The following is a 25,716-nucleotide window of genomic DNA, read 5'->3' as shown; positions in this document are numbered from 1 at the left end:
TTTCAGTTTTCCCTATGTTTGTTCCTATATTTTTAAATGCAATTTAGTGTCTGTTAAATCCAATTAAAATTTGATATTATATTATAGTTTGCTTTGCATTTTATTTTTTCTCATAAATTGGTGTTATGGTATTTTATAAAAATATTGACTCATGATGAATTGATAAAAATGCAAAATATGACCAACCAGTTATCACTGAGAGTTGAGAAGTGGCACTCTATATGTCTGTAAAATCCCAGAGGCTTGGCTGGCTGTTGATATCTGGCTGAGCCCTCCCTCTTCATCCCTGGGACAATTATGGTGGGTCGGGATTCCTTCCTTGACAGCACAGCCACTGACAGGGACCAGGGGCTAGACCACAGCTGATGGGCTACAGGGCCTACTTACCTGGTTCCTAAGCCCTGCAACTTTACCTGCTTTGGCTGGTCGGTTCCAGTTTCTGCAGAACACCAGAACAGCTGAGAATACAATACAGTTGCTTTTTCTGGGGCCTGAGGGTGGCAGGAGACACCACTGTTGGGGGTCAGGTACCCAGGAGAGGCAGGGGTTGGATATGGCTACAGCTATTCAAGGCCTTAGTGTCACAGGTAATAGAGGCCCTGAGGAGGACTGTGGGCTTATATATTTGGGGTGTGGAAGAACAACACATCTCTTTTCTGTTCTTTCTCTTCTAAAAAGAGGTCCTTAAACCTTTGGCTGTAGTTCAGAAATCTCCTCTTCCAATGGCTTCCATGGAAACCTTGATGGATTCCGCCTTGCCTTTCATGTTTCAGGTTCCTCTCTTGCTTCCTTTTCCTGGATTTGTCTCATCTGCTATGCGTTGCTGAGCTGCTGGTCCCCAAGTTGCTGATCTAAGCTACAGGTCCAGATTTCCCTCACTGGTTTAAGTTCTTTGGGGCTTCAGAGCAAGATTAGCCTAGCATGGTGTGTGCTAGATACTATTCAACAAACAATTTAGTCCTGGATATAATCACTGTGCTGGGCCCCTCCTAGAGCTGAGATGTTATCAAAGCCCTGTCTTCTGACTGAATAAGTCTCCAGCAGAATCCAGGCTGGGCCACACTTATAAAAGAAGGACAGAAAACTCCTGTGTCTCTCTCTGAGAGGTTTCTCTCTACTTCAGGGAAGAAGGACTTCAACTTACAAGTGATGAGCTAGTAAGATGGGTTTCCAATGAACACTATAAGCTACAGTTTACAGAACCAAATGGTTATTCTCTTCCTGACTAGAAAACAAGTGTGGAGTTGGAGCGTGAATAAGACAAACTTTGGCCTCAATTGGAACCTCTACAGTATACAATTTTTTTTCATCCATTCACTCAAATGCTATTTTCTGAGATGATTGTGGTCCAGGCACTGTACTGCGCACCAGAGATGCTGAAATGAGAGTTGAAAGGGACTGACATCAGGCTTCCTCATTCTAGTGGGAAGTGATAAATCAAGTCAAAGAGCAAAGATTTGGAATTAGATAAACCAACCTTCCATCACTTCACCTGTCACTAGACAGAGGTGGGGCTGGAGGGCATCTTTAACATGAGGACCAAGGGACCGGCTCACATCCAGGCTCCCCACAGCACTCCTGCAGGCCTGCCTTCTCTGCCTGAGGAGTGCTAGAGGAGTCTCTGTCCCTGGCAGAATTGTGCAGCCAATGGAATTGATGACCTTTCAGCTGAGCCTGGCATTGGGACTGACCAGGGTCTTGACTGTTTTGAGCCCTTTGTGTCTGCACATTGCTCTATGCTCTGGAGTTCGGGGGGAGAAGATGATGAAGGAGATCTAGCCCTTTGCCCTCGAAGGGGAACCAGAGTTAAAGAAACCATGATTAAAGAAGCAGCCATGAGAAAATCTGGGAGCAGGGGGAGGAGTGGAGGAGGAATGGGGTGCTGGGAGGTGTCCTTTGAGCCCTGGGTCACCCCACAGTGTGGAGCTGTGATTAAAGTGTGAGCTCAACATGCCCCTCTGGAGGCTCCTGGCTGCCCTGGTGAGGGCAGAGTGAGCGGGGGCAGTAGGGCTTACCCCTTTTCTCTTCCGGTTGTCAGCACCACCCATCAGCTAATCGTGGTTTTAGGCCATCTGTCATTTTTGTCCCCCACTCTATTACTCTAGCCAATAAGAAGTTGATTCTTTGCTCAAAGTGATGAGTGCGGTGGAAAGCGGGGGCCACGGGACTGGGGTGGAACCTCAGCTGGCAGAGGAGGCGGCCTGGAAGACACATCTGATTACCAACCTCGAGGTGAACCAGGAAGTATACAAATGCCAGGCCACAAGGCGGCTGCTGAACTCTACCTGCAGGCTTGAGCCCTTTTGTAAAGTCACTATAAAAGGTCTAATAATAATAATAATAATAATAATAATAATGATGATAATAATAGCAGCAAAGGGATCAGGAGTAGAGCATGCAGACTGGGAAAGGGGGAGGGGAGAGAAAGGGAAGGTCTTGGGTCTTGATTTAACATCTGAGCATCATATTAAGTTTCACTTCCCTGTACTTCCTCTTACTCAAACTCCCCCCACCCCCATTAGTGACCTACCCCATGGTACCATAACACTAAGCCAATCCCAGAAGAACACGACCCCTGGACTCTGGAAAGCCCATGGTGCCATTGACCTAAGCCAATCCCAAGCTAGTCCCACCCGCCCAGCTCTGACGCAAGCACCCCCAGCCTCTCCCATAGCGCTACAGCTCCAGCTCCAAACCCCTACCACACAAAAGCTGAGCCCCGAACATCTGGGGGCCTCTCTCCTCTCTATAGAGGGATGGCCTTTATTTGTTAGCTTTGACAAATAAACCTTGGTGTGGATCTCTGCTTGGTCTCCGCCCTTCATTTCTCACTCACCCATCTCAGTTTCCTCTCACTGTTAGATGCACATATGAATAAGGCCAAATGGATCCACTATTACGTGTAATTCTAATGCACCAAAAATATTAAAAAAGGAAAGAAAAAAAAATACCTTGCTTTGAAGAGGGGTAGCTCACCCCCTACTCAGGTCTAGGCGACTCTATCATTCACCTTCCTCATTCTTTTCAAAGGAATGCAAGACAACACTCCGAAGGTCATAGTGTTTACTTTATTTAAATTCTGAGGTTAAAAATATTTCCAAATGGTGTAGCAGATGTTATAAAGGAATATGTTTTGGGATACAAAAATTTCTCACCCCCACTGTGTTGGTGAGGTTTGGTATTTGATGTGCTTTTGAGTAATTCTTTGGCAGATAAGATTGAAATGGGCTCCTGACTCGCCATCCCATAAGGCCACTCAAGTGAGGATTCATTGATTAAAGTGCATTCCAATTGAAGCCTTCCAGGGAAGGCTGAGTGTCACCCTGCAGTCACCAGAGGCAGAGCACCTCCAGATGACACTCATCCATAAAGTTCTAGAAAAGCTTTCCTTTGTTTTTTTTCCCCTATCAGAGATGTTTCTCCTGCAATTTAAAGTTATACTTTATTATTTTAAAAAAGTGCTTAAGAGGGAAAAGGGAATTAATGAATTCAGTCTTCCATTTCCTAGGAAGAACTGCAATTAAATGAAGAAAGCTTCCACTGAGAGGCACCTAGTTTTGTAAACGTGAAGAGTTGTCTCTATGGTCTTTGTCTGTGAGAGTCCTTGGTTCTAAGCACCACCAAGGGCTTCTCTCTGCTTTACTTCCCAATACCTCAGAGCCAAGCTGGTTTCTTGGTCTAAAGAATTCTCACAGGTAGAACCATCCAGGTGGACTTTTACAAATGCAACTCATAAACCACCTGACCACAGTGCACCATCTAATCACATGAAACAGACTCTGAAATTTCATCTCCAAGTGAAATTTCCTCTTATCTGGGCCTGGAGTGGCTTCACCACCTTAGGCGACAGCTGAAAATCTTCAGAAGCACCATCTCCTTTGAGTTTTATTATGTGGTTTTTCATTTCTACTTTCCAAACCCCATGGCGTTTTTCAGTTCCAGATTCTTGCTTAAGAAATTTCTTTGCCTGTTCTTGGTCCAGTCTACCTGGAGTCCATTGTGCTGTAGAGTCCACTCAGACGTGGAGGAGCACATTTTATGGCAAACACGCTTCCTTGTTGATGGATGAGTGTGTCTGGTAGTTGGTGTCTCTCTTGGGCGAAGGTGATTGTGGCTTCAGTGGTAGGTGAACAAGGCGGCTCGTATCATTACTAAATATGATCATTATCCCCAGAGCTGAGCTGTCCCAAGGGGCTGCTATTAAAACAAACAAACAAAAAAGGAATCTGGGATCCCAAGGGATTTCTAGTGTCACTCAGTCTAGCTGGGGCTGCCATCTCTGGCAGTAATTCATCAATTGTCATTTGCATTAAAAAAAAAAAATTACCCCAACCTTCAAACCTCAGTAAAGTTGGGAACTGTTTAAAAGAATAAAGCCATTTGTAAAAATCACACTTAAATAGGCCAAGACGTTCTCTAGCGACACGGTGCACAGCACACTGGAGCCTGAACGGTGAACTAATGTACTACCAAGGTCCATTCAGCACAAAAATAAATATGCTAATGAAACCAAAGAGGAAGGGCCGCTGGGGCACTAGGTCGCCTCAGTCCAGGGCAAAGGCGAGTTTCCACACAAGGGCAGTCAATGCTGGAGGGGGGCTGCGCCAAGGTCAGGCCCAGCCCTCTGGGAGGAGTAAATCTGGTTGGCTTCACAAGGGCCAGGTGGTCTTTGAAGGTGCAATTGGTCCTCTGCTGTGACAAGTGACAGATATTTAGAATGGAACTCAGATGAACGGTCCCAGGTCCCTCATAGGCCCCAAACACATCAGCTACTCAATGAAAGGTGGTTTTGTTGCAGACTGTAGTGTGGATACCAGTTGAAGGCCATCAGCCAGGCCAGTCTCCAAGGCATCTTGGGAAAGCCAAACCTCAAATTAAGACCTCAGACTGTACTGGGGCTCTTGATAGCTTCTTTGTCGCGGGAATAAGATGACACTGGATGATTCTTTGTGAAGGGATAGATGGGTTTAAAGGAAAAATAATCTGCTCCTGAGTAATCTCAGGCCATGGGCATGCCTGTGAGGACACAGGCTAGGGCATCTCCGGGGGTCCGGCCATTTTCTGTCTCAGTGCTGAGCAGTCAGGCCCTGGCGAGGAAGAGACAAGAGTACCTGGTGGCTTTCTGCCAGACAGGCTGCTCTGAGAACCCAGAATACAAAGGGCCTAGCTCTCTGAAAATGCTGTTGGCCATTCTTGCCCTCTTCACTGGCAAGTGCCCACTCCTGTTTCAAGGCCCAAGTCCATGTCAGAGGCTATGTCCCCTTACTCATGGCCCCTGAGCATCCTTTTTGCTAGTGATGATTGAAGCCACGGTGCATGGTGGGCCTGGAGTCCCTGCCCATTCTCAGTCCCTCCAAATCAATTAGTCCAGGGTTCTGAGAGTTGGTCTGACTGGCCTTGGGTCCCAAGGCCAACTTGGAGCAACGGCTGGGCCCCATACTCAGATCCTCAGTCAACCTTTATGGTGTTTCTTCGCTCACCCTTGGCCATTTTGTCTGATGTCCTATGGAAGTACCTGGGACCTGACTGCAGGTGACTGGCTTCACATAGGACACAAAGGCCATCGAAGTAGAGCTGTCTGTGCTGGGAGAAGGGCCACAGAGAACATGAAGAGCATTTCACTCTTGTCCAGGAAAAGGAAACAGGACCCCCTGTGTCCAGGGGCTATGTTTCCTGGGTGTCAGTGCAGGCTGAACAGAAGGAAGTGACAAGTGGGGTATTGGGAATCTGGCAGGTGGGGACAAGGGACCAAGAATAATTTATGTCTCTGCTTCCTTTGTATGGCTGTTTCCTCTGTTACTTTGGTTCTTAAGTTACCAAAGAATTTTGCTAAGAAGGCCCCAGTGTTTGAGAGTGGTCTTGCCTGGGTTTTGCTCATTAGTAAGCCGTGCCTGCAGCCAGCCCTGAAGGCCAAAGCATAGTTCCGCACCTTGGACACGGTGTCAATTTCAGCCAGCATTTGGGCTTTGTATCCTGGATTATCTTCAGTTGATTCTTAGGGTGATGTTTTGAGCTACGAGTGGAGGGCTTTGCCTGGGAATGGGGTCACCCAGACAGAGGGCCAGGAGGAAATTCACCTCAGAGGCCCCTACCAAGTTGCTGAGTACTAGAGCAGCCCCAGACTCCCTGGGGCAGTAAGGGACTGCCACGTGACAGGATGCACCCCCAACCCCTGTGCCTCAACTTGCATGGTGCCCCATGGCCTCCTTTTCCTGGGAGTCCTCAAGGGCTTCAGAGCCTGAGGACTCACAGGGTGTGGCTAGGGTCACCAGGAAGCCTGGCTGAGTGTGGGTGGGACAAAGCAGGACATCCGTCTCCAGGGGTGGAAATCAGGGCCACAGGGGTCTTACGAAACTCTCCACAGGAGGCTGCAATCAACAGCACACCTAGGAGAAGCTGGCGGTCTCCTGAGGTTTACACCTTTGGCAGGATGTCCCTTTGGGAGTAAGGACAGCTGGGAAATGTCATCAATGTAAATGTCACTTGAGCCCTTAGGAGCCATGGGGCTAAAAGGGACAGGTGCATGGTACAGAGTACACAGTGCCCCAAGAAGCTCAGCTTCTGAGCAGCGGCAGTGCAGGGCTTCTTCCAGAGCAGCAAGCCAGTGAGCCTGGGCACAGCCATTTTTTTTTTCTTTTTTCTTTTTCTTTTTTTTTTTCCTTTTTTCTTTTTTTGGGTGTATGTGTATGTGTGTGCTTCATGTGGCAGGAGAGGAAATGTAGTGTTTCCTGTGGATGAAGTGAAGTTACCGTCTAGGTGTTTCATGCTACGGGAAATCGCTTCCATCATAGATCACAGGCCGGTCAACTGCCAAGTGGTAAAATACTTTTTTTGAGACAAACCTAAAGAAACAGAAATGGAAAAGGGAGGGTGTCACCCTGAGAGCTGACAACTTGAGGGGGGTAGAGGCTCAATGGGGGCCTCCTGTGGTCGCTGTGTGACCCTTGTTGGGAGTGGGTGCTGGAGTTCCCCAGGGAGACCAATGTTCCAGAGAACACAGCCTCTCCCAGGGCCCTGGGCCCCTTTCCTGCTTGTCTTGCAGGTTTCTCACTCTGCAAAAGGTCAGATGGCCTTAGAATGTCACCAGGCTTGTCTTGGGGAATAATGTCCTTTCTGCCACAGGCTATGAACCTTTCACCCTCAGGGCTGCCTGGGGGGAGTAGATGGTCCAGGTGCTGGAGGAGGCATGAGGCTAGGCACCATGGGCCTCATTCCACTTCGGCATGCAGATCCTATGCCACTTCTGCTTTTAAAAGCTCAAGTAAGTCCCTGAGATGACTCGGGGGGCCCTGGCCACAGTTCACCACAGCACTGTTGCCTCCTCCAGCGATCACTGGGAGCCTGCTTGGGGCTGTGTTTTGCCCTTGGCTGCCTCTCCTTGGCTTCTCCAACAATCCACCAGGAAGCTGGGGAGGCACTGACAGTTCTTGCTGCCATAGCTCTGAGAAAATGGGTGCAAGTAGGGCCCACAGTGGGAAGGGTGAGTGCTAACTGCTGCCCCATCCTGCTGCCAGGAGGGGTCGTGGCTAGTGACCATTTAGGTGAGGGCTCTAAAAGACAGCTCTTTGAACATGCTGGGCATACCTTGAAGTCCTGCTGATTCAGGGGGAGTTCATTTCCCCAGGGAAGTGCAGGGAAGGGTCAGAAAAGGGGTGATATGGGAAGGCCATCCTTTGGCCTGTCCTGTAGTGGATATCCTTGGCTATAGCCCTGGGAGTTCAGGCCCTGGTGGTGGCAAGTAATTAGCATGGTTTTTCTTGAGTGCCCGGTTTAGTTATTATGCTAAAAACCAAGTGCCCATGTGGGGAGGGAGGTGGCCATAGCCCAGGCCCCTGCTGTAATCTTTACTGCATCCCTAGACGCCCCAGGTTGCTCCTGTGACAAGGCCCAGGGGCTTCACCTTGCAGTTTTAGATCTGTTTCTCTCAAGCTTTTTTTCTCCTACCTCCCGTTCCTCTCTTTCTCCTTCACGCATTTGTCTGGCCTCTCCACTGTATTTCCTGAGCCCCTTCTTTGGGCATTAAGAGTCCAGTGACGTGAGCAGAGGCAGTCCCCGTGGCATGGAAATTCTGTGGGGCTGGAGGAAATTGCTGGCATGTGGTGACACACTGTTAAGTGTCAAAAATCCTAACAGTCACTGGAACAGAGCCCTGTTAACAAGGACCTGCTGACAGCCAGGTATGGTGGTGCACATCTGTAATCCCAGCAACTCGGGAGGCTGAGGCAGGAGGATCACAAGTTCTAGGCCAGCCTTGGGAACTTAGCCAGACCCTGTCCCCAAATAAAAGATAAAAAGGCCTGGGGATGTGGTTCAGTAGTGTAAAGCATCCCTGAGTTCAATTCCTAGTACCCCCTCCCCCCAAAAATAACCCCCAAACAAATGAAAAACTATTGACAGCAGAATGATCTAATCAATCGTTAGTGTTCACACTGTGCCCGAGAAGAGGAGGCAGAGAGGCACGAGAGACCAGGGGCCTCCATCTGGATGCTGGCGAAGGAGGCCCTACCTGGAAAAGGTGTTGTCGAACACCAGCATGTAGATGCCGGGCGTGCGGACCTTCAGCTGGCCCTGGATGTTCTCCTTGTGGGAATTGCATCTGGTCGTGGGAATGAGGACCTGGGAGGAAAAATAGATGGAAAAACACATCAGAGGCTGAGGACCTCATGGCTGCTCTGGGGGGATCTTTCATTTCGGGGGAGGCGGCCGAGTGCTCTGTTGGGGGTCACCGAGGAGGAGTGGTAGTGCCATCTGCACACCCTGAGTTTGGTGACACTTGTGGCAGGGGGGGCTGTATGAGTGTTATCTGGACCCAAAAGCTGGCTCCCCAGCCTCCCTGACTACAGCCAGCACCAGCTTCCTGGGTTTATTTTAGGTGACCTCCATGTGTCCAGCTGTCTCCTGTTGGTCCTGGGGCTGCCCTTGGTCTCACAGGATGGGCCAAGACCTCTTTCCAGATGACACCGCCTCAGGCCCTTCCTGAAGCTGCTGGCCCCCCTCTCTCTCATCCATCTGAACAGCTCTGGCTCCATCCAGGGCTTCTCGCTGGGCCCCATCACAGGCTCCTCTCCTAGCTGAGCCCTGGCTGGCCCACGTGCCCCAGGACCCTTTCATCTTTCCAAACGAGGCCCTGAGTTTCCTGTTTACTCTCTGTTTTCTCTGGGAATGACAAATTTGTCCCAGGAAACATTTATTTTCTCAGGCCATTTTTCCAAGGGTCTTGTTTTCAGAGACCAAATTTGAGCGGATGGTGTATGCTGGCCAGGGCCAGGCTGGGGACCTCAGATGGCCAGTCTCTCCCACCAGGGCAGGACCTTCTACCTGCTGGCCAGTTAAGACAGGGGCCCCACTTTAAAACCACAGTTATTGTAGGAAATAAAACAAAATCAACCAAACATTTAAATATTTTATATTCTTTTCTTTTCTCTTTTTCTTTTTTTTTTTTAACCCCAAGAAGTGACAAGCACCTAGAGGATCTTGTCTTATGAAATGTCCCAAATCTTAGGAACACCTACACTTAAATGTGCACCAGAAGCTCTATAGACCACAGTGACATCTTCACACTTTAAGTTCCTAATGTGACAAACTACCTCAGAGGTGACCATTTTTATTCTTTAAAAAATTAAATGTATCTTTTTCAGAAATTCAATCTTCTTTATGTTCACTTTTTTTTTCCTATTAATCATGTTTAACCTACACAAAAATGATCAAATCCAAAATAATTATAAAAATGAGATAGCTTTTCAACTCAAACTTGAAAATGGCTGCATATTTCTCAAAGTCCCACATGTTGATCAGACGTTCCCAAAGTGAAGTAAATTCCTGCCCAATGCTCTGTCCTCAAGGATCTTGGGGTTTAATGGAGATGACAGACAAAAATCACACGGAGTTCTGGTGGAGTCGGTGCCACAGGAAGACTGGGCAGGGCTGCCCGTCCCAGCCTGGTGGGAGGGAGAGGAGGCAGAATGGTAGGGAAGACTGGCTGGAAGAGGTGACACTGAACTTGGACAAGTCAGAATCCAAGTTATACAAAGGATTTTGTCTGGCTCAATAGAATTAATTTGTTGGGAGCTGAGAATGAATCATCACTTTGAATTACATAACCCTGGACACTGAGACGCCTCTCCTGGGAATTCTTCAGTGAAGGCGCAGAGGGAACCACCCATGTGCAGGTGATGCCTATTGATAAGGAGAATTCTATGCCTGTTATGGAATTTACTAGTTCAAAAGCCTCAAATTCAAATCCCAGCTGCCTTTAGGTAGAAGAGATGGGCGCAAATCGATAAGCCCCAACTAAGCTGTTTTGCTCAGACTTCATCCTCTTTACCCAAGAAGACTTTTCACAGTGAATCCCTTTGATTTTTAAAATCTATAAAATAAAACGCGGAGCCTCGTGTGTTGTTGAATCAGACCCTATTAGGGCTGATTTACCCACTGAGTCCAGCTTCGTCTATTTCTGCTTGTTTGTCTTTATTTCCCCTATTTCTTATATTTCTGATCCAACTCATCGCCCTGTCTGGGGAACGGTTCAACAGTCATGCACATCTGGGATATTAAACCAGAGATCAAAAGTACATCTCTGGAAAATTCTAAAATATTTAGAAACTAAATTAGAAATTTAAATGTATGGGTCAAGGAGAAATCAGAAGGGAAAACCACAAGGCCAGGAAGGAGGGTGCGCAGCGGGTTCCTGATGCGAGGGTGTGTCTGTGCAGGCTGGGGGCCGATGGGGGTGAGAGGGCAGGTGGGCTTAGACGAGTCCGGAGGAGACAGAGAAGCATGCAGCAGCCATATTAGGTAGGACTGCTGCGTGCAGGCTCTGTGGCACCCTGTTCTGCATGGTATCTTATTCAGTTCCTTTCTTGTTCTGCAGTATTCCATTTCCACGAGGGACTCAGAATCCTGGGAGGCTGAGGGGTTGAGTTCTTCTGTGGTCCCTAACCTCACATTTATGAGCCTGGCTAAGACACTCCTCCAGGCATGTGTGGAAGGAGCTGCTCAGGCAGAGGCTGCCTTGCTGTCTGTCACCTGTGGACCCCTTGTGTCCTGTCCTGAACTTCACACTTACAGCCTTCAGATCAGAGCAACAATGGAGAGCTCCTTCTCAAGAGGATCTGGTAAAGCAGATACCACATGTTCCTTCAAATAATGCTCTTCCTATCTTTCAAACATTCTATTCTACAGAATTTTCATTCATTTAGCTGCTATTTCCCATTGTTACTTTAAATAAATTTAAAAAATATCAAAAAGTCTGGTGGAAATTAACAAGGGCTCTGGGATCCAAGTACATACACACCGCTCTGGATTGGGCAGGGGGCCAAGGTCTCCTTGGTGTGACCCTGAGAGGGCAGGTCTCTGCTGTGTTAAGCTCTGGGGTGTCTCTCACCACCCCCAGCACCTGGGTGGCTGTGTCTGATGTAAGTGGCATGTCTGTGGAGCAGCCCAATTTGTTTTCTCCATCTCTTGGTGGGCTCCAGGGCCCTGGGGCCCTGGTACAAAGCAAGGACTCTACACTAAGTGAAAGAAGATGATAACAAAAAGCAAGTATTTCGTGATTCCATTCACACAGAGTGTCTGGAATCGGCACATTCATAGAGAGTAGTGGTAGATGGAGGATGGGACGTGACTGTTAATGGGCACAGGATATCTTTTGGGTATGACAAAAATGATGCAAGGTAGAGAGGAGTGAGGGCTGCACAACTCTGAATACACCGAATCCCCTGCATTGTGTTCTTCACGTGGGTGAATTACATGGTACGTGAATTATGTCTAGATTGAGGGCTTGTTTCTTTTCTTCAGTCCCAGCTTCCCCTCTGCCTCCCTCTGAGGCCCTTAGTGGGCTATCAAGCTTTCTGGCCAAAGATGGGTCCTCTGCCTAGAGAAAGGCCAGGGCCTGGGTCCTGTTCTCTGCTTTGTCCCAGGCTTCAGGCCAATGGTCTGCACACTGGGGGCCTCAAGTCCTTGGTTTCTTTTATCAGGGGCCATGACCTTAATAGAGGAGGCTGCTCAGGAGAGAGGGTGGCACAGGGCAGGGCGTGTCTATGGGTGCCACTGGGGATGGCTGTCCTGTGAGGCTCTGTTCACCTGCACTCTCCTCTTATGCTCCTCACCCTCTCTCACCTTGCCTTATAACTGCTGCTCCTGGTTTCTTCCAGGGTGGCCTTCCCCATCAGCCCAGGAGTATCACTCCCTGGTCATCATTCCTTTTTTGGGGGGTGGGTGGGTGTGTTGTTGATGGACCTTTATTTTATTCATTTATTTTTATATGTGGTGACACACTGAGCCACAACCCCCTGGTCATCATTCTCGAGACTGGGACAGGTTCCCTTCCAGTTGTACTCTCTGTCCCCACTGACCTCCATCATGACACTCACCACCTGGAATCACAGGTGTTATTTTCCAGGCCTTCTCTCCCACGGCACTGTGAGCTCTGAGGGCAGATCTCATGCTGTCCCTTCAGCTTTTATCCCCAGTGGGCCCTAGAGCTTAGTATACACTAGAAGCTCAATAACTGCTTGTCTACAGATTCCAAGCACCTAGTGCAGTTCCTTGTCTTCACACCTATGCAATCGAGTACTGATCTGCATAGTCCCTGTCATTTCCCATAAGGCCAAAGCTAGTGAAGGGGGCACACAGGGAGTCGCTGGGATAGATACCAAGGGTGCATGCCTGTGCTGAGGGCCATTGTCAAGTAGGAATGACGCATCGAAATTTCCTTGCCAAGCGTACCCCATGCTGCTTAGAGGACATTGGATGGGACATTGCATGCATGCTTTAATAAGGTGAGCTTGCTCAAGGACCAAGGCGGATCTGGGTTTAGAGCTGATCAGGTTTGAGGAAGTAACCGGCTCCTTGAGTTTAAGGCGTTGCCAGTTTAAGACAATGGGTTTTAGGGAAGTTGGAGATTGAAGATTATTGCTGGGATTAGGGTGTTCCTGCTGCTTGTTCCTGTTGAGTTCTCGTGAGATTAAAATGGGATTTGGAGATAGCATCGTGGAGTAGGTGAATTGTGCGGGAGACTGCAGAACGAGATTGCCCCTGGACCTGTGTGGAGGCGGTGTGAGAGCGGGAATAAAGAATTGCTGTTTGAACCTACGAAGCTGTGTGGTGGCTCGTGATTCTGGTGCCAAGCTGAGACCTTGGCACCTGGAAAAGGCTGCTCTGGGATAACACTTTTCAGGGGGACCTCTGGCAGAGATCACAGCCAGCCCATGGCTGGCTGGTGACAGTGAGCCCGTCAAGTCCAGATGTACCTGAGCACTAGTATGTGGGCTCTTCTGCCCCCTGGTGTCCACTGTGGGGAAAGAGTGCTTGCCAGAACCCCAGGAAGGCCACCCAGAGGCTCAAGCTCCACTGCCCAGGGACAGGAGGACTTGGTGGGTAAGTGAATGAGCAGAGGCTCATGGCTCAGCAATGTGGGGGCAGGTGGGACAGCAAGGTCTAGACACCCGATCCGCCACCTGATCCTCCCTGCCGACATTCCTCAGGGTCTAGCCTGGGTGGCGCCTGGTGGGCAGTGAAGACACTTTGGTAAGCCCTTGACAGGGTGTAGGTCCTTCATGAGAAGCTGACTGGCACACCGGCCACACCGCTATTGATCCACTATGGCCCTGGAGAGTTCCTGTGCCCTCAGGGACTGGACTCTCAGCAGTGCTGAATCTGGGGTTGTATGGAAGAGCCTGAGGCCAAGGTGTCAGGAGTAGCCCTCCAAGTGGAGGTGCCCTCTGCTCAGGGAGGAAGAGCCCCAAAGCAAGACTGTGGCACTGGCTGCAAGCCCCAGAGGAAGTGAGGGACAGAGCAGTTTAAAGAAGAAACACAAGATCCCAGTAAACAAGGCTACCTTGAGGGGGTGGAATTACATTTTAAGAGTGAGTTTGGGGCTGGGGTGCTGGCTCAGTGGTAGAGCGCTTGCCTAGCATGTGTGAGGCACTGGGTTTGATCCTCAGCACCTCATAAAAATAAAGGCATTGTGTCCATCTACAACTAAGAAAATAGTATTAAAAAAATCCATGAGTTTGTAGAGAATGGAAAGGGCCAAGCAATTCCACAACAAGGAGGCTCCAACACAGCAGAGACGGCGAAGAGCAGACACTGGAACCAGAACAGAGGGGGTCGTGTACCCCACTGTGCCCCAGCCTGCCTCTCTGCTCTCTGCCTTCCTCATCCTCACAGAGCCCCTCGGTGCTCAGGGAACCAGATACTCGAGGGAACGACTGACATTACTGCAGAGACTTCACAGAGCTCTGGCGTCACGTGACTTCAAGCTGCTCATCCCCATCTTGATCCTTGCTGTTTTTGCAAAATATAGACATCAGCTTTCTGCCCTGGTCCAGCGCAGCTGACTGCTCCAGCATCCCTTCCATGACCCTCCGCTACCCTCCATGCCCTCCCTCTGCAGACCTGCAGTGGGATTCAGACTCCAGGTGTGGGATTCTCTCTTCCTCACCCCATACTGGATCAGCCATTCCTGGAGCCCTGATGCCCTTTGTCCCTGTGCTCTGGATTCCACCCATCCTTTCTGCTGTGGCTCCAGCCCCTTTATCTGTATCAGTGGTTCTCAACCTGAGCTGTTTACTGGAATCCCACAGGAAAGGCTGGGAGATTCTGATTTAGTGATATGGCCTCAGGGTTTTAGTTCTCCAGATGTTTCTAACATTGCCGCCCAAGGTGAGGACCACAGTTCCTACAGTGTCAACATTCCCTGCCTAGAATGTGCAGGAGTTCATGAACTGGCATGTGCCACCAAATTCTTAGCCCCACCTCCAAGTGATAAACGGGGCTATCTTTACTGCTATCCTAGCAGATGAGATGCAGAATACCCTATGCTAATAACCACAGCAGAGAGTTCTCACCTCCCAAGGTGACCCATTCCTGCTTTTGCACAAGTCTGAGAGAAAATCATCCTCCAAACTGAGTCCTAGAGGGGCTGGGGTTGTGGCTCAGTGGCAGAGCTCTTGCCTAGCATGTGTGAGGCACTGGGTTTGATCCTTAGCACTGCATAAAAAAATAAATAAAATAAAGGTATTGTGTCCATCTATAACTAAAAAATATTTTTTTTTTTTTTTTAAAAATTGTGTCCTACATCTGTGTTCCCACTAAGTTTCACCTACTGATTTATCCCAAGGTCAAAATGGATCTGTCAGGCATAGGAGTGACCCTGAGACATTTGAAGAACATTCTTCTGAGCTTCTGGGTCTTTTCTTCCCCAAGCTGGATAAGCCCCAGGTTCTTTGCCTGCTCTGTATGACATAACCTAGAACATTCCAGATAAGCCCTGCTCAAAGAGAGCAGAGCCTGCTCTGGGAGAGGGCTGCCCAGGCATGTTGGTATGGACATGAGGCCCCCAGGCAGGAGCCCAGCCTACCTTGCACTGGTCCAGTGGTGTGTCCTCTGCCTCTCGGAAGACCACGCTGAAGGAGATGCTCTTGGGATCAGAGGAGAAGACCCAACTGATGGTGAGGCCTGCCTCGGTCACAGTGATGGGGATCAGGCTGTAGGTACTGGATCTCACAAACAGCTCTCTGTTACCCTCCCCAAAGTTGGCAATCTCTTCCACTGTGAGTGGTAATTTGATCCTGAAATAAAAATGCAGAGATGGACCTGATCCACTGGCAAAGTGTTTTGTGTCCACTGGCCAGGATATCCGTGGCTCAGAGATGGACAAGCCTTAGGTACCCTTGAAAATTATGGGATGCACAGCTTTCCCTGAGTGCTCACTACATGCCTGGCCCAGTTCCAGGCACTGGAGTCACAGCACCAAAATATACAGATAACAGTCCTTACCCATGTGGAGCTGAGAGAACACATGACCTTCTCTGTGCCACTCATGGACAGTGTGTTAGTGACGAGGTCTGTTTTCCATCACCTTCTTGAAGCTGTCTGCCGCTCGGCTGTCCACTGCCTCTCTGCCCTTTCTCGTTCCACCTCCCTGGCTTCTGGTTTCACCTCAGTAGTGCATGCCTCCCCGCTCCCACAGTCCCTCCTCTCATCTGACTCGGGTCCCTGTAGGACTGCACATGGGCCCTCCTGTCCCACACAGTATCCCATCTGGTCGGATGGTTGGAGGGCTTGGAGGTCCTGAGGCTGTGCCCCTGGTTCTGCCTTGTACTGGCTGGGGGAGCCTCTCCCAGGAGTGGGGAGGGCTTGCCGAGGGAGCTGTTCTGCTCTGGGGCCCTCTGCAGGACTCTGTGACCTGGGTGAGGAGCTGAGGGGTTGGCTCACTTCAGATCGGTGGCAGAGCTCTTCCTCATCTTATGGCTGGCGAGGGACCACATCAGAAGATGACCTTGACATGATCAGGGAATCTCCTGCTCCTCCAGCTTTGAGGCCTCCCAGGCTGGGTGGGCCCCACTCTTGCACAGGGCAGCTCCAGAGGCTCAAGGTTAGTGCAGGATCATGGAGATGGCCTTCTGGGCAGAAGTCCACTTACAGTGATGTGCCCTTCAGCAAGTCACTCACTCTCCAAGCCTCCATTGTGAAGTCGGGCCCCGCCCCCTGCCCCTTGACCTGACCTCAGGTGTTATCACAGTGACAAAGAGGGAAAGGCAAGTTTGTTCCCATTTTACAAATGAGGAAACTAAAGTTCATAAATATTAAGAAACTTAAGTTGGGTTCACACAGGTCGGATCCAAAGCCATTATTTTTCTATTACACCAGACTGCATTCTGTGGAGAAAATAAATGACTGATCCCTTTAACACAGGTAAAAAAAGTTAAAGCTCAGACAGGCTAGGCAACTTGTCTAAGAGTGCATAGCAAGTAACGACCCTGAGAGATCAAGCTACCTCCAAAGCCCTGGAGATAAATGGAATAACTCTCCAAAGCTATGTCAAGGAGAAGAGAAACCAATGATTAATAAAACCAAATGCTGTAAAGAACAGCTCTAATTACTCACCACTGTGAGAATTTAATCAATATAATACTTCTCCATGTATTAATTTAACTTATTTCTAATAAAGCGGTTGTACAATATTTACAATTTTCAAGAATCTAAGAGGGAGTGTATGTGTGTGGGGAAGGAACCATTTTGGGAAGGAGCCTTTTCTCAGAATGTGGAAATCCTATCACATTACCAAGTAAAAAGTCACCAATTCTGACAGCACGTCCCATTGACGCTGGGTCACCTTCTAAATCTCATGTTCTAGAACTCTCCATGGTACCAGCTGGACTGGGTCTTGTCTCTTTCTAGACACCATCTACTTTGCAAGAAGGACAATATTCCATCTCTCCAAAGGAGGTGCGGATAAAGACAAACCAAGGGTTTGTTTCCATCTATAACAAGATCACAAAAGACACTGCCAGAACCTTTTCCAAAGTCCACTGCAACCTTACACAGAAAATACCTCTGCAAAAAATGTCTGTCCATCCTAGGACTGACTTCACCTTTGTCAATGATTGCTATACCCAAGGGCTATGATTTCATGATAACTTGTGCAATCCCCTATTTCTGTCTTTAAAAAACATCCCCTTGTTTCAGTCTCCCTGAACACACACATAGGTCACTAAGACCATGCATATACCCATTGCAAAGTTATTCCCAGAGAAACTTATTAATCTTTGGAGGATGTGTTTGTCATAAAGAACATGGGTATGGGGGGCGGGGAAGTGACCCTAAAGGGGCACAGGGAACTTGCAGAGTGAGAGAACTTGTCTGTATCTTAACCATAATGGTGATTACACTGCGTTATTTGTCAAAATCTAAGCACTATATGCTATAAAACATGAATCTTTGCGCACATACACACACACACACACAAAAAAAAAAATTATGGAGAATCACAGCTTTTCAGACAGGAGTCCCCGGTGTTTCTCGAGTACGCTTGGCTAGCAAAGCAATAAAACTTCTTTTTTCTTCTTCTCAGAACCATTACTGGATTGGCATAAGGACCTAACTTTTGGCAACAAATTTGGTAACCACGAAGGGATCTCAGAGCAGCTTTCTTGGGTAGGCCTGCTCTGCAAGGGACCCCACTTCTAGGCTGAGGATGGTTGGTGGCGGCAAATCTGATAAGAGCCATCAAGAATTAGGTGAAGGGTGAGTTCCCCTCAGGCGGCACTGAAAGAGCTATTCCTGTGAGTAAAGGCAGGGACTGAAGGACCATCCCAGCAGCTGCTGAAGATCCTTTGCTTTGGTGAACTCCTACTTTCTGTCTCTGATGGGTATAGGCTGTTCCACTGTGGTCCAAAAAAGGAAACGGAATTCTGTAAAGTCGTGATACATCCTTGGCCATCTGGTAAGTTCCCCAGTGTGCACGCTGAGACCCTCAATTCTACACATCTGATTTCTCTTTGTGGGGGGACATCTGTGGGTTCCACTGGTGTAGGAGTCATGGTTAAGAAGGAGTCGAGAACCAAGGGATATATGCTCCCTTCCGGTTTGTTCTAGGTTCTTATTTGTTTGTTGGCCTTGGGTTTCGGAATTCCCTCTGGTTGTCTGTCTGTGTTTTTGTCTCTGTTACTGCCCCTTTTAAGACATGGGCAATACTGTGTTGATCTATAGGTAGTCTCTTGGGAAAGATCGTGGCTGGTCTATTTTAAAGGCTCCCATTTGTTGGCCATGGTTTTTGGGGATCCTCTCTGGTTGTCTGTCTTTGTGTCTCTTTTTTGTGCAATCTTGCAATTGGTCTGTCAGAGGTTAATTAAGTGGAAGAAATTTGTATGTGCAGTTCTGTCTGTTTTAAATTTTCTCATCTGTCAGCCATGGTTTCGGTGATCCTCCCTCCGTGTTTTTTGTATCTGTTACTGGCCCTTTAAGACATGGGCCACGTTACAATGATCTCACCAGTAGATTCTCTTCCTGGGAAGAGAGATCTTGGCTGACTGGGCCACCTATAGGTATAAGCCTGTCTATAACACAATCAGGCCCTTGAGTAGTTTTCTGGATTATTATACAATCTTGCAGTGGAAGTTGGTCTGTTCAGAAGTAAAGTATATGGAAGAGATCAGGCATTTATGCAGTTGCATGATAAGGAGTCTGAATAGGCAGAAATTAATTTGAAGGTGCCAAAAGGCACTGCCTCTGGTGTATGAGGATAGCAGGATACCAGGAGAAAGAGTTTAAAAAAAAAAAAAAAGGATTTAAATCCTTTAAGTCCAGTGCTGGCGCTCCTAGCTCTGTGTCTCAGCCTGGTCCCAGGCAGTCACAGATCATCTCCTTGTGGGTCAAGGACATCAGCCTAGGGCTGGAAAAAAGAAAAAAAAAATCCTAGGAAAGCTGTTTGGGCTGTAGAAAAGCGGTCAAAGAGAACTTTGCCTCTGTCCTGCCTTCTAGCCCCTTTTGCCCATGGTGGGTGGGTGGGTGGGTGGAGACTGCTGTCCACTAAGGCCGTGGCTGTAGGTTCCAGCACCGTTAGTCTGTGATCTGGGGACAGGAATAGTCTCCCCTTTTAAGATCTGACAGTACACCCCATTTGGCCAGGGAGTACCCATCACTTAGGCAGAGTGATTCTTGCTATGATAGTTTCCCATCAGACTAAATGTACGGGAAGACTGGCAGGGTAAGCAACTGCACCCAGCAAAGAAAATGACAGAAACTTAGGCCAACCCACCTTTTGTGAGCAGCTTCTGCAAAGGCATCTTCAAGGAAGCCTAAAGAAAAGGATGAGAAGGGCCTCTTCCATTGCATATCAATATGTCTACTATAAACAAAAGTCTCAAAAGGGGCCTCTGGGTACAACTGACAGTGGAGAAGTCACTTTAAGTCGATGGCATTGTGATAATGATAAGAAGGGAGAGAGGTCAGGCTCAGAAAATATTCTGTGCTCCAACCCCTTGAATGCCACCTGGGAGAAAAAAGATCAAAGCACAGTTTTTGATTTTGCCAGACTGACTGTCTGATCCCTCTCCTGGGATGAAATTTGTTGTGTAAATAAAATGCACAGATAATATTCACAAGGATTGCTTTAGAATGTGAATTTAAGAAAGGGTCTCAAGGGGCTGGGGATGTGGCTCAAGCGGTAGCGCGCTCGCCTGGTATGCGTGCGACCCGGGTTCGATCCTCAGCACCACATACCAACAAAGATGTTGTGTCTGCCGAGAACTAAAAAATAAATATTAAAAATTCTCTCTCTCTCTCTCTCTCTCCCCTCTCACTCTCTCTTTAAAAAAAAAAAAAAAGAAAGGGTCTCAAACTAGAAAAGAGATATAAGAAAATTATAGGTATGGAAACATAGTTTAGTATGGAAAATTAGAAAGTAAAGAAATGTTTCTAGATGAGAAAGTATTTTGCATGGTTAAGTAATATTCTTGTGCTAAAGTTCAAGTTGAAAGAGAGGAGAAAAATAAGGATATAAACAAGTTGTTGAATGTCTATGTAAGCGGCAGGTTTATGGAAGGTAAATCTCAAAAAGTTTGTGTATGTTATTACATTGGCTATAATTATCACAGTCAATTAGTTATTCAAAGTTTAATGTACTTATATGAAGCAAGTCTGAAACATTGATCTGCTCTTATGAAGACAATTTTCTCATATCTGTTAGGTTTTATTACTTAGGGAAACTAAGTCTTAGAGGAATTAGGGTTCGTACCTGCTTTCAAATCTTTTAAATGATCAGTTTGTAAATGGTCAAATAAATACCTTTTATTTTAGGTTACAACAATATAGTTGATATTCTAAATATATGTGACTATGTATATATCTAGTTGACACTATAAATATATGTGACTATGTATATATCTGAGGACTACATTTGTCTGAGTCTTGTCTGAGTGTTAAGTAAAAGATTATAAAATGAAGGTTTATCTAGGTTTACTGATAAGGTAATCTCTAAGTGCCCTCTTTTATACATTGTACGTGACATAGAAGGGCCACACTGCCATTGGAAGATCTGTTTGCTTTGACTAAATCTATTTCTGATCATTAACACTGTTTCCTAAATGTACACAGATCTAAGGCTACCCTTTGATATTTTTGCTAGTACTGCTAACCTATGTAGACCTATGACTATTGTTACCATAGGCTATAAATTGTAAATTTCACTTTAAAAGTTAAATTTAGTTAAATGTAAGCTTAGAAAGGCCCTTTACCAAGTTGGTGTTCTCCCAACTAAAATTATCTGTAGCATAGTCCCCTTCAGATTTATATAGAAATAACAAAATTGGTTGGTATTTATTTATGTCATTTAATGTTTTATAAGTTATAGATAAAGTTTTGTGCTACTCTTTATACTGGGATAGGAATTTAAATACTTGTGGAAGTTATTGAGAAGAGAGCCTGATTTGTTCAAAGGTTGACAATGTGAAACATGAAAACATTCTGCCACTTTTTCCACAAAAGGAAAGAGCTCCTTAACCTTTTAATGTTTTGCTGATCAGTTCTATTTTTTTTTTGACTATAGAGTTTTTAAACATTGCAATAGAGATTTTACCTGTAAAAAGTTATAAAGCCTTTATTATTATGTTATGTGTTGTATGTATTATATTATGTGTGCACACTTGTGTTTTGTGTTATATGTTTGAATGTACGTATGTCCATATATCATATATGATGAGCGCTCATGAAAAAATGGATCCAAATATTTTTTTTTATTCACGTGATTTAAATACTTTAATTTAAATTGGGTAAATAACTGCTAAGAATTGTTTTAATTTGTAAAAAAAAAAAAGGAGGTTAACAGATCTGTTTGTTTACTTTCACCTTTCCTTTTCATTATATTTAATAATTCTCTTCAAGACAATGTAAATTGTTAAGAAAATTGTTTTCTTTTAGTGCCTTCTGGAATGTTACATAATTTTTTCTTTAGCCATTATTGCCAGAATTCCTATCTTCACCCCTGTGCCACTGAAGACAAAGATAAAACTAATCTACAGCTTCTGCAATAGCCATCACTGAACTGCTTGCAGAACTTGCCTAGACTATGTGTCACTTGTATGCATTGTGAACTCACTTGTATGCATTGTGAACTATCTGTTAGTGCATCAACTTGTGGTAGTGTTGGGGTATTTTTGCTGATGATGTCATCGGTGGTACAATTTTTCCAACAAGAGCTGTCAATTGGCTTGGTGTATCTTCCTCCTTTCTGCTTGTCATGATCATTCAGCTAAAATTTGGGGGCCAACAGAGGTGAGGCAAAGAACCTCACCCCCCCGCTGGTACAAAGACCTCTCCACAGGTGTGGCTGTATACTGGACCAGTAGTCAATGACGGGTAAGATCCAATTACAATGGTACCAACCTAAGACAGGAGGCTGACGCCCTGAGGTCAGCTCATCCAATGACGGGTAAGGACCATATGTAGTATTGGACAACCTAAGGCAGGCACGGTCCCTAAGCCACATGCTTGTTGTTTAAACAGAGAGGGGGAGATGTTGAGAGCCACAGCCAAAGGGGCCCCAGCAAATCCAGCTGCCAGCAAACTTCCAGCTGCCGGCTGATGATTGGCTCACAGTGGCCCCAGCAACATCTAGCTGATTGGCTCCTCTGTGGTGATGTTCATTGGGCTGTTTCCCTGCCCTTCAGACTGCCAGCTGATGATTGGCTCACAGCGGCCCCAGCAACATCTAGCTGATTGGCTCCTCCACGGAGCTGCTCATTGGGGGACTTCTTTGGCTCTGCCCATGCAACCCAGCCAATCGGCCTCAAGAGCAGGAGGATTGTGGGAGGTGGAGAGGCTGGTGTGGGGGTGAGAGGCTTGTGGAAGCCGGTGGTGGCAGTTGGGCTCTGAGGGTTTTTCCCTGGAGCTGTTTTGCTTGGCGTTTGTAGTTCTAAAAATAAAGTTAGTTTCTTTTGACAAGTGGCTCCTGAATTGTGCCCAGCCAGACTGCAGCATTTGTTTATGTTTCAGACGTAATGCTGTATTATATTACTGATATTCAGAGACTCAGGAAATAATACATGGGAACTTTGTAAAATGATATTTTAAAAAGGAGCAAAGATCAGGATTCAGAAATAAAACACTTTTTAAGATTTGTCAAGAGGCCAGCCTTACCTGAGTTAAGGCTCTGCCTCTCGTTTTCTCCATGTTAGGATGGCTCTGAACAGAGTAGGTTAGAATTAAGCTTATTTAAAGTTGTGTTCAAAAGATAAGATTTTTTTGTTGTTGTTGTAAAGATTACTGTGATTTTAAAGTAAACAGGGGATATAATTGGAAACTTAAGTAAATGTTTGCGTAAATGGTAAAGGTATTTAGCTGGACATGGTGGCATACACCTGTAATCCCAGAGGCTCAGGAGGCTGAGGCAGGAGAATCATGAATTCAAAGCCAGCTTCAGCAAAAGTGAGTCGCTAAGCAATTCAGTGAGATCCTTTCTCTAAATAAAATACAAAATAGGGCTGGGGATGTGGCTCAGTGGTTGAGTGTTACAGTTGAATCCCCAGTACTTCCCTGCCCCAAAACTGTAAAAGGTATTTAGGTTTGTAAAAGAGGTTTAAAGGAAAATAAAACTTGTATGGAATTGAGTTGATACATATATGGATCTTTGTAGAGGCTAAGTTGGCAGCAAAGATGCATTACTGTTTGTTTCCCATTTTCCTTGTAAAACTTTATAACGTTGCCTGTTAAGCACACACCAGAAGTACTACTTCTAACAGAACTGGAATTAATTTGAGACAATAAGCCATCACCATCTATAGGATAGACAGGATATAAAGTAAAAGGGCCAAGAAAAAACGGCCAACATTTTGACCCAGAGAACTACGGGGACCTCTCTCTGGGCCTTGTAACACTGAGTCACCTGATCTGCTGATCCCAGAGATTGAGAGGACCCTAGAGAACAAGAAGCCGACCAATGCACATGTTGCAAAGAAGAGGGTCATTGGAGAGGGAAATGTCCCTGAAGCTTCCAAGAGAAGCTATATATGGTTGCAAGACTCTGATCCATCTTGGCAGATGGCATCACTGGTAGAAGGAAGCTAAAGGAGCCAAGAGGCTTCACACATGTTCCCAAGAGTGACCTCTGGAGAATCCCAGCTGACTCAGTGGGTAGGAACCAGGTTGGTTTTGAGCAATTGGTCTTAAACACCTGATAGGAGAGTATGGTCAAAGCATCGTCATAGTTTTTTTAAAATGCGGCTTAAGATGTCCATTTGTGTCAACCCTACTGAAAGTAAGTAGCTATAAAGGAAGGGTTCCTGTGTGGAAGTGCCTAATAATAATGATCACAAAGGACTCTAGAGTCACAAGGTTGTCCTGAGTCAATCTGAGCCTGATCTCATAAACCTACAAATCGTCCTAACCTCCTACATAGATTAACTGAATCTGTTTTCACTGATATGATTATGAGTTACCATCTTTATAGTTTTCAGAGCCTGGCTGAAATACTAATTGTTTACATAAAAGTGATGCTTTGCTGTCTTGTTTATTGTTGTCTTAGCACGATCCCTGCCCTACATAGGTCTTGTCCAGTCACCTGCCATCTGACACTGTGGACCTCTGGATTGCCCTAATGCTGAATACCCTTAACTGTCCATGCCCTACCTGACAGAGAAAAAGGACTTTGGATCATTTCCCCCAACTTCACCCCAGGAAATGACAGGAAATGTCATTACCCATTTTCCATAGAAATGGAATGTAGAAATTGACAGAGGGAAATTTAACAGTGGTCTACTTTTTTACTTTGAATATAGCCTTTGTTGCTCTGCCACTGTGACTTATTTTTAAAACAAACATGTTTCTTTCTCTTCCTCTCCCTGCCCTACCCTAATCTCCACCCCTCATCAAAGAAATAAAATTAAACGGAAGCGCCCACTGGTGTGGGGTTAGAGCCTTGAGCAGTGCCCTTCTGGGGTGTGTGTGGGGGGGGTCCACTCAGTAGCCAGTCACTTACATCAGTTCACCAGATTTCAGCAAACAGATTTCGGCATCCTGCCCCACAGGCATGTCCTCAGTGTCCTCAGGAGTTAGGGAGTTTGACGTGGTGTCCCTGAAATGTCACAAATGAGAATACAGCATTAGCTAATCAGCAACATAAGGTCCCACATGCTGAGATCTGCAGTCTTGTTCATATAGCCAACCTCAGATTGCATGGGAATCCTTAGATTGCAGAGGCCCCAGGACAGAAAGAGGACCACAGGTGGCAGTCCTGGTGGTGGGTGTGGGGAGGCTGGGCATCAGTTTGAACAGGCCACCCTCCACTCCTACACCAGCAGGGACTTCCCCACAGGTACACATGACCAGTACCACTGATTCCTGACTCTTCAGTGCTGGCCCATGATTGGAGAAACCTGCATTGGTTCATCTCTGGGGCACAAGAACAGATGCAAGGACAGACACTTGGTACATCTGCAGCAGCAGCACAGCACCAAGAATCTGGGGGAGGTGACAGGTGGCTTTGCTGTAGGTGCTTATAACATGATGGCATCTGCCATCCCCTCCTCCCCTCCTCCCCAATGCACACATATTTCACAGCCTTGGTCCCATGGTGCCTTACTTCCCTTTTTTGGAGTCTTATCTTCCCTAGACCACATGTTCCCCCAAAGCAGGACCTACAGCTGTGTCTCCCCTGCTATGCAGGACCCAACCACAGCAGTTCAACCCCTGACATTTGCAGGGACCCAAGAAATCAAAGGCTACTTGCTAGGAAATGTCCAAGGGGCCTGTAAATCATTAGTGAGTAGTTTCAGGAGAAAAAGACACGAGGGAATGCCCTCATGAAAGTCAAGAACCAGGGACAGATTCCTGAAGGAGGAAGACCCCGAGTGTCAGATGCTGGCTTAGCAGATTCATACCAAGGCCCCCTGTAGCCATTTTGACCCTAATAAGATTTCTCAGGCATAAAAGCAGATG

The 25,716-nt window shown here is 46.8% G+C and overlaps 1 protein-coding gene across 5 annotated transcripts in view; it reads right to left on the bottom strand.

The window, feature by feature from the left end:
• Positions 1 to 3,049: 3,049 nt before the first annotated feature.
• Positions 3,050 to 25,716, bottom strand: part of Fyco1 (FYVE and coiled-coil domain autophagy adaptor 1) — a 74,478-nt gene continuing 51,811 nt past the window's right edge. For 3 of the 5 annotated variants that reach the window (XM_078037976.1, XM_078037977.1, XM_078037978.1), the window contains 4 exons: positions 24,758 to 24,853; positions 15,362 to 15,572; positions 8,507 to 8,616; positions 7,926 to 8,076 (listed from right to left, as the gene is read on the bottom strand). In XM_078037976.1, the coding sequence (XP_077894102.1) occupies positions 7,941 to 8,076; positions 8,507 to 8,616; positions 15,362 to 15,572; positions 24,758 to 24,853 (553 nt within the window). In that variant the 3' untranslated portion in view covers positions 7,926 to 7,940. Of the gene's footprint in view, positions 6,843 to 7,925; positions 8,077 to 8,506; positions 8,617 to 15,361; positions 15,573 to 24,757; positions 24,854 to 25,716 lie in introns of those variants that run through there. The other 2 variants (XM_005332911.4, XM_078037979.1) reach the window with 1 other exon arrangement.

The sequence above is a fragment of the Ictidomys tridecemlineatus genome, chromosome 2 (assembly GCF_052094955.1).
Source record: "Ictidomys tridecemlineatus isolate mIctTri1 chromosome 2, mIctTri1.hap1, whole genome shotgun sequence".
NCBI lineage: Eukaryota > Metazoa > Chordata > Mammalia > Rodentia > Sciuridae > Ictidomys > Ictidomys tridecemlineatus.
The sequence above is the reverse complement of the archived record's forward strand: the minus strand, read 5'-3'. Positions and strand labels throughout refer to the sequence as shown.